Source organism: Vitis vinifera, chromosome 11, assembly GCF_030704535.1.
Source record: "Vitis vinifera cultivar Pinot Noir 40024 chromosome 11, ASM3070453v1".
NCBI lineage: Eukaryota > Viridiplantae > Streptophyta > Magnoliopsida > Vitales > Vitaceae > Vitis > Vitis vinifera.
In genome coordinates, this window is record NC_081815.1 from 16,931,643 (window position 1) to 16,946,378 (window position 14,736).

At 32.1% G+C, this 14,736-nt stretch overlaps 2 protein-coding genes across 2 annotated transcripts in view; one reads left to right on the top strand and one right to left on the bottom strand.

The window, feature by feature from the left end:
* Positions 1-5,477: 5,477 nt before the first annotated feature.
* On the top strand, positions 5,478-12,080 carry LOC100250355 (uncharacterized). The gene is made up of 5 exons (XM_002269458.5): positions 5,478-6,236; positions 7,122-7,225; positions 8,027-8,203; positions 9,364-11,240; positions 11,840-12,080. Exons 1-5 carry the CDS (start codon positions 6,052-6,054, stop codon positions 11,987-11,989), a joined length of 2,493 nt encoding a protein of 830 aa, XP_002269494.1. The 5' UTR covers positions 5,478-6,051; the 3' UTR covers positions 11,990-12,080.
* Positions 12,081-12,832: 752 nt separating this feature from the next.
* LOC100255532 (uncharacterized) overlaps positions 12,833-14,736 on the bottom strand; it is a 29,883-nt gene continuing 27,979 nt past the window's right edge. Inside the window, exons 4-5 of the mRNA XM_002269226.4 lie at positions 14,419-14,570; positions 12,833-13,211 (exon numbers count right to left, since the gene is read on the bottom strand). Of these exons, the coding sequence (XP_002269262.1) occupies positions 13,021-13,211; positions 14,419-14,570 (343 nt within the window). The 3' untranslated portion in view covers positions 12,833-13,020. The remainder of the gene's footprint in view (positions 13,212-14,418; positions 14,571-14,736) is intronic.

Below are 14,736 nucleotides of genomic sequence, written 5' to 3' on the forward strand. Positions count from 1 at the left end.
CACTTGTTTCCAGGACATTCAAGATTGAGAAGCTTCATTTCATGTGGTCCATTCCATTTCAGAATTTCTAGATTTTGACTTGTCCCTCTATTATTGTGAGTATCAAAACATTCTCACATACAATTTGATACAAAAATTAACAACTAGTAATTTAATTTAATTTTAATTTTAATTTATGGGTTTGGTAAGGAGGCACCGACTCACCTTCCAAATCCCATGGAAGGCAACCATAAGAAAAAAATGGGAATTTGAGGCTTTGACTAATGTGGAACCCACCCACATGCTAAAAGAAATTCTTGTGGAGGTTAATCAACCACCTTTCATTATCCTTTTTTTTTTTTTTTTTTCTTTTTTGAATAAAATAAAGCAGTCCAATAAATTTTTAATATATGGTTTTGGGATAACTTGTTTCTATGATGTAATCACATATATATATTTTTTTCAGTGATGCCCTTTAATGATTGTTTGTTCTCTGCTTGCAAATAAAAAAATGGGACTGGATAGCTACTTTCTTAAAAGAATCAGCTTTGGAGAGAGTGGTTTCTAATGATTCCTTGATTTCATACTCTGTTTTTTAATAAGAATTTTTGGAGTGCACTTACAATATTAATGCTTTTTATTTTGGATGTTTGGTTGTTCGAATGAGATAAGAAAATAGGGAATATTATATCATATTTTTTGGTTTATAATTGAAATAAAATAAATTATCTTATTATTTATTTTATCTTATGTTAAATCAAATATAAAATATGATAAATAGTAGGATATATTATTTATTATATATATACATATATATTATACGAGAAATGTTAATTTTAAGTTAAGAATATCATGTATCATAAATTTATTTTTCATTAATTTTTTATATTTTACAAAATATAAAAACATTATTATAAAATTAAAATTTATTATTTAGCTAAAAATAACCTTTCGATGACTTGATATCAACTAATATAATTAATAATTAAAATGAATTTATTATAATAGATTCAATTTAATTATATTGATTGATATCAATAGATTTAAAAAAAAAGTCTAGCGAAAAAACAAATACTATATTAATATTTTATTTTTTTGATTATTTGTCCATGATAATTGAACATAAAAAAAAATTAGGTCAAATCTGACAATATTTTTTAAAACAATTTAGAACAAAAAGTTTTTGAGAACTGATTTTTAATATCTTGTAAAATAAATGTCTCTTTAAAAACCTAAATATTTTTAAATATATTTTAAAAATAATTTTTACTAATTTACTTTTAATTATTTTCATATTTGTATGATTATTTTTTTAAACAATAAAAAGAAAACAACGAAAAACAACATACAATATATAAAAATGTTTTTTAAAAACACTCTGTTTTTTAATTATCAAACTTTTATTTTTTTGCTTATTTTCTTTTAATTTACAAAAAAAAAATATTTTCAGAAAAAAAAAAAAAAAACCAAATAAACTCCTACTTTCTCTAACATTTTTTTAAAGTATTTTTCAAAAAATAAAATAAAATTTTAGTTATGTTGTGTCAAGAAATTTATTAGATTCATCAAAGTATAGTTTGACTGGGCTGCTAACTTGACCCTCACGAAATAATTGGTGACTCCATGGATCTCATATAAATCCATTTTATTATTATTATTATTAAGAAAATTCCAAGGAAATATGGGCCAACCCACAAGCCATATTTCATTTTCTAGGCCCCTCCAATGCTACTTTTTTAGGGCATGTAGCACCAAAAAGTACCCTCAATGCGTTTTCTTAGTTCCCATTATTTTAATTGGTGGACCACCCACACCCGTGACGCAGCCTCTCTCCTGTCCTCTTCCGATATGCTTCCTTCAATACTTTGATCTTCCCTTTTCAACTTATTTAATGGACTCAAGCATTTATTGCATGCAATATTCTTTTTTTTTTTTTTTAAATTAAAAACTTAGAAATTAGCACTGAATTATTTATCATTTCAAAGAAATTAAGGATGTGTTTGCTTGCGGGGAAAGTACAAAGAAAAAGAAATATTAAAGAAAACAGTTTTCTCATATTTAATTTCATCGTAAAAAAAAAAAAAAAAAACGATGGAAAATAAATGAAATAAATTTAAAAAAGAGTTATTGGATAAAAAAAAGGTGAATGAAAGCTCAATTTTTGAAATTTAACCCTTTGTAGTGTTTTTTTAATTATCTTATTTTGATAAAAATATATTTATTATTTTCTTATAAAAATGTCATTTTGTTTGGAAACCTATATATAAATATTTGAAATGATAAAGAGTATTTATGTCAAAATTGAGTTATTTTTCAAAAAAAAAAAATATGAGAAGGTTTAAATTCGTGATTATTTCATTCATTTTAATCAAATATTTCTTTAAAGAAACATATAAAAATAGTTTATTTTATATTTTCCGTTAAATTTTTAAGAACCAGAATTAGACATAACCTAAAAATATGTGGGAAAATTTTGTAATCAGCAAAATAAAATAAAAACAAATATAAGGTATATTCCAAGATGCTGGAATAAATCCAAATGGTTGAGTGTGGTATTAGTGGTAAGTTACCAGTCAAACTTTGCTTCTGCTTCATGGATTTGATTGAAATCCAAAAATAATTATTCTTTTGCTTTCAAACAATCTTCTCTAATTCAACCTATATGAGGATAATCCTCAATTCTAGGAACTAACTTTTTGGAGACAATGCAAAAAAACAAAAAACCAAAAACAAAAAAAAAACCATTTTTTCTAATATTTATAAATGAAATGTAAACAATAAAAAAGGGTAAAGATAAAAAAAATTTGAAATTGAAATTTCCCATTTTATTTGATGTTAGTGATTTGACATAATTATGGAGATGGAATGTTTAAGAGAATATTATGAGTAGAATCTTAAAAATAAAGAAAGAAAAAACCTAAGCCGTGTTTTCTAAAAGTTGTTTTTAAAAACTATTTTTTATTTTTTAACTTAAAAATAACTTTTAAAAACAAATTTTAGAAAACATAGTAAAAGGGTTTATATTTTCCTTTTGCTTTTAAAAATTAGTAAAAATAACGCCTAACTATTGTTTAAAAATTGTTTTCTATTTTACTTTATTTTTAAATAACAATGACCAAACAATGTTATACATTTTTATTTTTATTTTTTATTTTCTTTCACTTTTTTTTTTCTTTGTAACTTCCTATTTTCAGGAGCCAAACATAATCTAAATGTTATTTTATAATTGTTTTTAAAAATTTTGAACTTGTTTGGTTATGTGATTTAAAAACAATTTTCTATTTTTAAAAATAAAAAGTTGTTTTTAAAAATTCCTAACACTATTTTAAAGAACAAGTATGAATTTTTTTACTAATTTTTAAAAATAAAAGGAAAATTAAGCACATTTTATCATGTTTTTTGAAACTTGTTTTCTGTTTTTTAACTTAAAAACAATTTTTAAAAATAAATTTTAGAAAAACATGGCCAATCAAGCTCTTCTATTCCCTAAAACCAAAAACAAGAAAAATATGTTTGATAATGAAAAAATATAAACAATTTTCTATATTTAAAAGTAAAAAAAAAAGTATTTTCAAATAATATTTTTTAATTATTTTAATTTTTTTAGAGCTATTTTTAAAAATAATTACACAAATATAAAAAATAAATAAAAATAAATTACTATATATAATTTTATATGTTTTTAAAATGTATTTAAAAATATAAAAAATAGATTGAAAATCGACATTTATTTTATAAAATTTCAGATAACCTTTTTCAAAAACTGTTTTTAAAAATAATTAGCAAAAGAATACAGAAGTACCGTACACACAAACTTGTGATTCTCCCGATTACAGACAGATCAACGGCTAAGTTTCTCTACAGAAGTACCGTACACAAAAACTTGTGTGAAAGGTCATGCCTGAGAAAATGACAAGCACAAAAAACGTGGCATAATAAAAAGAACCAATCGCTTGGCCCCAAGTGTCAAGTAAATGATTAGTAAAACACGTCGTCGCCACGTCACTTCAGGATATGTTACAAAATTATTTTATATATTTTTACGTGGCACCATGCATTTCAGTATAATTGCATTTTCTCCATTATTTTTATTTATTTCCATATTTGACACTTTGCCCCTCATTTGTTTTCAATAATGAACATTCTTTTTTTTTTTTTTTTTTTATATTCTTGGAAGAGAAAAAGCTATTATTAAAAATAGATACAAATTATTTTATAGATTATAATTTTTTTTGTTATAAAAATACTCATTCATATCATATGACTTGTTTGATCCTTAAAAATATTAAATATTAATGTTATAAGAAAAACATGATGAGAAAGAAATATTATAAAAAATGAAGAAAAATAAGTTTATGTTCGGTTCCGAAAATTTGTGGAAAAATTGGAAGAAAAGAAAATAAAAAGGAAAAGTGAAAGAAAGAAAGAGGTGAAAAAAAATAAAAAATATTAAAATTAATAAATTATTTTTATTTTTTTCAAAATTATTTCACTTATTTTTCTCCGTAATATAAAAATTAAATAATTTTAAAATTTAATAAATTTTTAACTAATTTTAATAATATTAAATTTTCTTTCATATTTTTTATAATAAAACCAAAATTTTTTTTTCATAGACAAATTTTATATATGTTTTTGGGAGAAAAATTTAGGAAAAATGTATTCCTAAATTTTTATATATTTTTCTCAAAATTTGGGACAACCAAACATAACTAAAGACTTAATGACAAATTCAGTTTCTAAAATAGTTAAAAGTTATTACTATATTACCATAGAATAACAAAATTTCCCAAAATACAAAATGCAAATGCTTTGAACTTTTGTTTGGTGTTTGTTTTCATTCCCTCATTTTACCAAACAATACCTATTTTTATCTTTATTTCTTTTTTTTTTTTGGTACCTTCTTCTTCAAAAGGGTATAGAGTGAATTTACAAAAATAACCCTAAAGTGGCAAAAATAAATAAATAAATAATAAAGCCATCTAGGTGGAGGATATGCTTTGGGCATCCATTTGGTACATCTTTTACAAACGGGCCTACCACTATGCTTCAATTCCTCTCACTTTCTACTAAATTTGTCTTCACTCTACTTCATTTTTATATTGGGAAAATAAGGACAAAAATTAGTTATTTCAAATTTACCAAATTACCCTTTTAAAATTTCTCCATCTCTTTTCCATGTATATTACCATTTTTTTTTATGAATTTAATTCTTACAACAATGACTTGGAAAATTTTTTTAAATGTAGAATTATTCCAAAAATAAAAGGAATTTATAAAGCTTTTTATAAATTAAAAAAATATTATAATTTTTATTTATAGATATTAGGATGTTAATTATTTTTTGAGTATTAAGTAAAAGATGGAAGTATTTTTAGAGTCAATTAAATTAAAATATATATTATTTATTTATATGAATTTGAGAAGGACAAAAATGTAAAGTGCAAGTTTAAAAATAAAATAAAATAAAATAAGCAGGAAAATATGAGAGGAGAGAAAAAATGCAGGGGTTGTGGAGTATATGAATGCAGAGGAGAAGACAGCTAACCTTACCTTCCAATAGCTGAAGCCCTCTTCTTTCTTTTCTCTCTCTTTCTCTCTCTTTTTCTCTCCAAACAAACAAACTTCTTATTCCGCTCTCCTCTCTCTCTCTCTCTCTCTCTCTCTCCCTCTCTCTCTCTCTCTAAAATAAGCACCCATATCATTATGGGTCTCTGCAAATTCAGCCCTTTTACTCCACAATTTCCGCACTTTCCCCGCTTCTTTCATTTTCCAACCCCAATTTTCTTGCTCTAAATCCCTCTCGTTCGCTCCTTCTCTCGGCTGGATTCTGTCTTTTGTTTTTACTTCAATTTTTTTTTGTTTTTTGAAATTTTTATAAAACACGTTGTTTTTCCGCCCAAAATTCTCTCGGTCGCACTCGTTTTCCCGTTGAACACTTCAATTCAATTTCCCCCATTTTGTAATCACGTGGTTTTCAGAAGTGTGTTATTGATTTTTGTAGAAACCGTGTGGAAATAGTTTTTTGGTGGAGTTTGGGCTTTTGGGTCTGTGTGCAATCGCCGGAAAATCATGTCTCCGGCTCCGATTGAGTCCACATTGCCGGGATCATTGTCTTCGGAATCTTCTTCGCTTTCCGGGAAGAAACGTCAGTTTGCGAATCTCAGAGGTGTGCGGTGGAGAATAAATCTTGGGATTTTGCCATCTTCTTCTTCAATCGATGACATCCGTAGAGTCACCGCAGATTCTCGAAGGAGGTAACTGTCAATCAATTGATTTTTTTTTGGGTCTGGGTTTTCGGATCTTTTAGGGGTTTCAGAAATTTCCTGTTGAAGAAGCCAAAGTTCAGGCTTATTTGGATGTCGGTCTGTGTTTCGTTGAGGTTTCCATTTTTTTGGGGGGGAGGGGGGTTGCTTGAAATCAACTAAAGCAACTAATTCTATTTATGGGTTTTGGGGTGATCATCTTGTTAATTTTTTTTTCGTATCTGGACATAGATTTTTCTGATGCTTTCTGAGGTTTGAGGAATGAGGAAGTACATGGTTTTTTCTTTATGAAAAGCGAGTTGTATTAGATGTCCTTGGTTTTGTTTTTCCTTTTGAGCTATAAAAAAAGGAAAGGAAAAAAAAAAAAAGGAAGAAAGACATCTGCCTATGGAGATCAAATGATTAGCTTACTATTTGAATTTCATATGTTCATGTGCCTCTAGATCATTGTGGAGATGGGTTTTAGTTTTGGTGGCATCTTATACCCTGGTTCAGGTGAGGTATCTAGTTTGGAAAACACCAATTATAAATAAAATAAAAAAATGACAATGTTCTTGGTTTCAAAAGGCATTTTGAACATATGGAATGCAAATATTCCACTGGATTTCCATTGAAGCTTTGGATCTTCCATCTGACTTCAAATAGATTTGGTTTATGTTGTTTTAATTTTAATCAGCTTCTGAATCAGTGCTGAAGCTGAAGCGTGGAGACTTAGATTAAGATTCACACCTTTGTACATAAATTGACAGGGTAACCACCTTGGATAACCAGTAATTTGATGAAGATATTATGTTGAAGGAAAGTGTAGTCTCAGTTATTGTATACAAAATAGGGTGGTTTCCTGTTTGTTCTAATTTGCATTTTGTTCTTTCCCAGGTATGCTGGTTTGAGAAGGCGACTCCTTGTTGAACCACATGTTCCCAAGGATGGAAGTAATTGTCCTGATCTTGTTATGGACAATCCATTGTCCCAAAACCCAGGTATGCATGTCCATAACTTTTTATGCATTGTTTTGGTATATATTAAGCATTTGGGACTTGTGGAAAGTAGTTTTTTAATGTCTTCTGTTAGTAGATATTCATCCTTTTCCACTTACTCGATTCTGGCTAGTGTTTTGTCTCCTTACCTTTTTAGTTAATTATGATTTGATTACAGTAATGTTTTAATGATTGATTTTCTAGTCATTTGTGAAAATTGACTTTGTAATTTGTGGAGGGTGGTGTTAACATCCTTCATCGATGAAATTCAATCTCAGCTTGTTAGATTTGGAATTTGTAACTAAGGTTCATGCTTGGCCTTATTCATTTTTTACATTCCTTGTAGCAATATTGCTCAATTGGATTCCTGGGTTAGCTAGCTGGAGTGCCTGTTTGTTGGACTTCCAATTTTCCTAAAAGCTTGAACTTGTAGGATTTTAGGCTCACAATTAATATCATACTCTCGAACACCCTCCCTCAAGTGCAGCCACATACCCACACGTGGGGAGACATATAGACACACAGTGAGGTTCGACCACATGACCTTCTGTCAAATGATGCTCAATTACTACATTGGACTATCAATTTTTTTTAAAGTTTAAGCTTGTAGGATTTGGGCCAACAATGAATATCATGCTCTCCAACATTGTTGGTAATGCTATATGGCTTGACCAATGAAAATATATAAGAATACATGAATGTGTCCCCAATCTCTGGATCATTGTTACCTAATCAGATTCCTAGCCATGCCAAAAGTGATGCTGCATGCCGCTCTACTGATCATCTCTCAAATTTTCCTTCCAGATAGCATGTGGGGTCGCTTCTTTCGGAATGCTGAGCTGGAGAAAATGGTTGATCAGGATTTGTCCCGTTTATATCCAGAACATGGGCGCTACTTCCAGACACCAGGATGCCAAGGCATGTTACGCCGAATTTTATTATTGTGGTGTCTTAGACATCCTGAGTACGGATATAGACAAGGTAAGTTACATGGTTTCCTTTCAAACAATGCATTTCCATCATGTTTTTTTTTTTTCCCAATTATATTTAACAAAATTGTATGATTTGTGTATCTATCTAAAAGGTAGGTTTAAATTTGCACTCTCATTGAAATGAAGGAAATGCTTCTATGTTTCCCAAATATAGTAGTTGCATTTTTCTCCCTTTTGCCAAAGACTAATATAATACCCACTACATGCACCCACCACAAGAAAGCTGTGGGGGATGTGTCTTGCCATCAACTGGATTGTCTTGTTGAACTTAATCTGGCAACTCTTGATGTCTAGTGGAACAATGTGATTTTTTTTTTTTTTTGCCAATGCATGTTTTTAAGATGGAAAAAGGAAATTATAGTTCTTAGTTTTTAAAAATATCATGTGGTTCTTAACATTTGCAGAAGTCTAATCTTATTCTTTCTTATGAACTGCAATGTAAACAAATTCTTGATTTAATATGTTTTTCTAATAACTTGGTTCATTTTCCTATCTGATGCTTCAGATATGCATGAGTTGTTTAAGACTGTTGGAAGGATGGAGACTGGTGTAACTTTTGCTTTTTCTTCCCTTGAAATAATGAAAAATCTTGTGGACTTTAAATGCCCTAATTTTATTATCATTCACATCCCTCTGTTTGCAAAGATGGAAATCATTTGCTCATGGCAAACTGGCAAATAGCACAACTTAAATTGCTAGAAACAGTGCCACATATGTTGATGCAGGTGCAAACATGCTAGACAAAGGCAACTGTATTCTTGCTGGAAAAAGATACTGGAAATGTATCCTGTTGATTATTTTGGAAAATTTTCCAACTAAAATTAATGGAATGAAGACATTTTCTTCAATAATATTATCACTGGAAAAAGTTTAAACTGCCAACACACCAAACCCAAGATTAGCTTAGTGGGGCAACTAATTGAAGCACAGTTGTTGCTAGGATATGATTTTCATAGAGCTTAAATGAGAATTGTGCTTCATTTTTTGTGGTCTATAATTTACCCAATTCATTTACTTTTTTCTGGGAAGTGATTTGAAGTCATTTGTCCCTAATTATTTAAAGGCCTCCAGCAAGATTTCTGACATACATTTTATAGAATTCTGGCATTCTTAATATTTATCTTGCTCTATTTATGATTTTGTTTATAGGTATGCATGAACTCTTGGCTCCTCTATTGTTCGTTCTTCATGTTGATGTGGAACATCTTTCTCAAGTGCGAAAGCTGTATGAAGATCACTTCACTGACAAATTCGATGACTTATCATTTCATGAAAGTGATCTCACATATAATTTTGATTTGAAGAAATTTCCAGATTCCCTGGAAGATGAGATTGGCTGCCATGGAAATGCAATGAAAGTTGGCTCTCTTGGTGAGGTTGATCCTGAGATACAAACCATTGTATTACTAAGTGATGCTTATGGGGCAGAAGGTGAACTGGGTATTGTCTTATCTGAGAAATTTATGGAGCATGATGCTTATTGTATGTTTGATGCTTTGATGAGTGGAGCCCGTGGTGCAGTTGCCATGGCAGACTTTTTCTCTCCCTCCCCCATAGGGGGTTCTCACACGGGCTTACCCCCTGTGATAGAAGCTTCGTCAGCTTTATACCATTTACTCTCTATTGTTGATTCATCCCTTCATAGTCACCTTGTTGAGCTGGGTGTTGAACCTCAGTACTTTGCACTCCGCTGGTTGAGGGTTCTATTTGGACGAGAGTTTTCACTTGAAGACCTTCTAATCATCTGGGATGAGATATTTGCATCAGATAATAGTAAATTAAACAAAGGTGTTGAAGATGACACAGATTCCAGCTTTGCAATCTTCAATTCCCCTAGAGGAGCATTTATCTCAGCTATGGCAGTTTCCATGATACTTAACCTGAGATCTTCCTTGCTCGCTACAGAGAATGCTACAACCTGTCTTCAGAGATTGTTGAATTTTCAGGAGAGCATAAATCTGAAGAAACTGATAGAAAAGGCAAAATCTTTGCGGACCATTGCTTTGGAAGCTAATTCGTCAAACCCGTATCCTTCCTTTAGAGGGGCCCATGAACGGAGTAAATTATCGGCTGTGAGAAGCCATAGTCTTTCATTTGATTGTAGTTCTCCAACAACTCCACTGAGTTTGGTGCCCGAGAGCTACTGGGAGGAGAAGTGGAGAGTTTTGCACAAGGAAGAAGAACTTAAGCGAGGTAGTTCACAGAAACAAGTTCCAACCCGGAAGAAGGGATGGTCTGAGAAGGTAAGGTTACACTTATCTAGAACAGGATCTGACCCATCGCATATGAAGGTGGAGAAAGGAAAAAAAGATCCTAAGTCATCTGTTAGGCGAAGTTTACTAGAAGATTTGTGCCGGCAACTTGGTTCAGAAGAAGATATTGGAGAAATAGTCCGTAATGAAGTTTTAGACCAGAAGGACCCTATCCATGTAGAAGTTGAGGTGGAGGAACAAGATGCTAACCTTAATAGCTTCACTTGCCCAGCTGATGATAGTCATTTGATTGGAAACACTGGCAGTGAAGAAAACTCTTCAATTTTCTCGGCCTCGACAAGTCCTCTTACTAATGATCATGAAAATGACTCAGAGAAAAGTAGTATTGTGTCAAATTCATCCCTTGATGAAAATGATGATGAACCCAATAATGCTGAAGCTTTCCGGATTATTCCTGAAGATCCTCTTCCAGTCTCTGATCCACCAGAAGATATCTCTCCCAAACCTGAAACTAACAATGATTCTACTGGAAAACAGGAGGCAGGTCTTAAAGAGCGGAAGCTTCTTTCTGGTAAATTCCAGTGGTTTTGGAAGTTTGGGCGGAATGCTGCTGGTGAGGAGACCTCTGAGAAAGAAGGTGCCTCTGAGGCTGCAAAATCTGCCAATAGGGAAAGTAATCAGGGTGATACATCAGGCGCTTCTACATCTGATGAGTTCAGTAATTCTTCTGTGAATTCCAAAGGAGATGCTGCTGACCAGATTATGATGAGTACCTTGAAGAATCTTGGGCAATCAATGCTTGAAAATATTCAGGTAAAGATCTGTCTCCGTTTTCTTTCTGTACTATCAAAGATGTGTTTGGAGGAATTTGAAGGAATGTGGCTTGGTGGCCAGTAGAATTTTTTTTTTCAATTTTTTTTTTCTTGAAGAAAATATATTCAGGAATTTTAACCAAGTAACTACTTTTTCAACCTCAAACTTCCACACTTTTCTATCACTTGCCTCTAGAATGGAACTAACTTAGAGGCATGTAACCCAATCCAAAAATTTCTCAGGGAAGTTTTATAGTGAGGAAACTGAAATATTTCTGTGTGGGACATAAGAAATGATTTCACAAAATTAATGCAAATTTAGCAGACATACTGTATTAGAGAAATGTTTGATACTTTCTTTTTTTTTAAAAAAAAAAAAAAATTTAGTGTTTCCCACAGTATCTAGAGATGTATGGAAATTATCTGCAAATGTGTTTCTTGACATTTAGGAAATAGAATGGATTTTGAAAAAAATTGTAATCCTCAGCATGGACAATAGTCATCTTTACTTGAAAGTTGCCTCCAAACACACCCTTACGATATCAATTCAGGTTTGGTGTTATCGATGGACAGTCCCTCAACTAACCAATTGACCTACAGGTGATTGAGTCAGTTTTCCAGCAAGATCGGGGTCAAGGGGGATCATTGGAAAACTTCTCCAAAAATGTTATTGTAGGCAAGGGTCAAGTTACAGCAATGGCAGCTCTCAAGGAGCTTCGGAAAATCAGCAACCTGTTATCTGAAATGTGAGGCAACCATTATTTGTATTACTTGTATATACATTTTGTAATTATTATTTTTAAGTGCCAAAATAAGATGAGTTTCTTGAGCTTCTTTAGTACTTTGCACCTTGTGCAAAATTACCAAATTTTGGCCAATTTTGGTCAAATGTCAAAGCATGACTGGCATGTAAAAGAAGAAGAAGAAGAGTTGCAATTCTGACTTTATAGATGTAAAGGCTCCCAGATTCTAGTTTGTTGTGTCAACAGCAGTAAAATAACCATGTTTATGAGCACACCAAGATGGGTGTTTGGCTGGAAAGAAAATGCCATAATACTTATGTTGTTATGCCTAGAATTGTCTTTACATGTGATTGTGTTGAGACCATGGTATTTTTTTAGAAAGTGTTTTTCCATAGGACAAGGTAAATGGAAGGTTATTTTATGTCTTTAGATTGATGTTTGGTATTTTACTTAGAAGTTAGAAACCATCAAAATCAACAAAAGAAATAAAAATAAAATCTTCATTTTCCATGGACTATTAAAAAACAATCATGAGGGTAAAGGGCGGCGTTACAGACCACCTCCCATAAAAATCACCAAACAATCATAAGGTACCTAGCTCTCTAGCTCTCTCCCCCAAGCTAACTTAGCCATCGGAGGGACTTGCCTGGACAAAAATCCGGACATGCCTTTTTGCGAGGAAAGATGCCCAAAGGGAGCGTTGTTGACCATGATCCAACGGTTGGGTAATTAAATAATTACTAAATTGATAGTCAGAGTAAATTAAACTTCATCTTTAACTATTTAACACAAATCTCATTAAATTATCATCAGTAACAGTATGAATTGAATGAAGTAAATATACAAGTGATTGAAAAATATTGCTTTTATTAATATAACATAAGAAAAATAAAAATCTGAGGAAATTTTCCAAAAGAGAGGTAAAATGATGCCTCCATCACATCTTTTTTTCTGTCAATTAATCTCCTACAAACCGAACACACCACACTGATAATGAGATTTCTGGAATCTAAGTACTCAGTGAGATATTAGTATGATCTAATCTACATTGTGAAAGCCTGGGAGAAGGGAAGTAATGAAACCAACAACAATCATCTGGATCTCTTTTACAATTCCCCACCAGTGGTTGCCACCATCGCCCCCGCCACCTTCTGCAATGTTTTCATTCTCAATTGCCTCATTTCCATCCTCTGCCTGCTGATTTTGATCTGCAGCTCCAGCTTGACCCTCTGCCATTGATAATTACTAACAAAAATTAGTCAAAACTAAGACAATTATCTTCCTAGTTCAAACCGCATACAAAATCATTTCAGCATATGATGTAAATGAAGATGGAAGAATGTGGGCATTTGGTCTACACATAGATGATGAAGATTAGCTGAGTCCTATAGCAGAATATTTTTTGATAGGCAAATGAGAAATAGAATCAAAAGCGTCTAAGAGGAGAGGCACCAAAGTAGACACCAAATATACAGAAGACACCTAATCTGAGCACGAAGAGGTCAAACAACCTATAGCATAATGTATACCTACATGGATAGAAACATGCAGGTTCTTGAGCACTATGTTTTCGGATATGTTCATTTCTAAAAGATGGTTCTGTTGGGCAGGACTGCATTAGAATATCAAACCACAGAGATTTGGAAAGTCCATCAACTAGTCTAAAAGGGGACCAGGATTTTCATGATCTGGGCAGTTTCTACAAAATAATGGGTGTGCCCACCATAATCATGTGCAACAAAGATAGATGAATGCATGAACAGGAAAGATTAATTTGGTTCAAGTTAAGTCCTTAAATGTACCACAAGGACAAAAGAAGGGTAGAACAAAAAAAAGAAAGAAAAAAGGGGAGGGAGAGAACGTGTCAAGGCAGAGGCCCAGGCATGATTGCCAATTATTTATTAGGGGAGATGAAGCTTAGATGGAAGCTTCATGGTGAGAAAATGGGCACATAAGCAGTCAGGAGTAAAGGCTTGTTGAGTTGAATTGATGTGTGTTCATTAATGAGGCCCTCATGCTGGTCTGTCAACTTAGGTGCATGTTAAAGTTCCTCCCTGACTGCATATTTGTGTGAAGGAAGCAACTTCCAACACTGGCCATGGGCACAAAAAGTGGGTTGTCAAGCATTTTAACCATGGATGCAACTGGTTCAACTTAAGTTGAAATAAAACAGGAAAACCGAATGTCGTCAGATCCTCCTATATGTTACCAAGCAAATTATTTATGCAGGAATATTTGTTCTTGAGTCCATATCTAGCATGCCTCTATCACAGCTACAAAGATTAGGTGCCTATTGAGATCTCAATTCTTAGATTCAATATTTTCTCTTGCATGAATGAGAATACTAATATGCAAGTAACCAAAATTTGTCTGCAACCAAAAACCATGTTTTGTATGTGTTTGGATGTTTAAGGATGTATGAGTAGAAGAAAGTACCTGCCATGGCAGCATTCTCATTCCCCTGCCTTACAGCAGCAGGGACATTTTCAGCCCTAACAGCTGGCCTTGGCGGTTGTGGGGGTGCAGCAGCCCTCTGCATGCCTTGTGAAAGCCATCGTATAAATGGTGTGAGAGCTCCAGTTTGGTGTCTGCAGCATTCCCATGTGCAGAGTTAAATATTAAAAACCAAATAAATCAGAAGAGTGAACACTTGAAAGTTTCTTTCCTGTCCTTTTTGCTAAAAGGTTGCAGAGTTAAATGGACCACAAATATTGGAAGTTGCAGAACAAGTCTCACATTGAGAAGATTTACAAG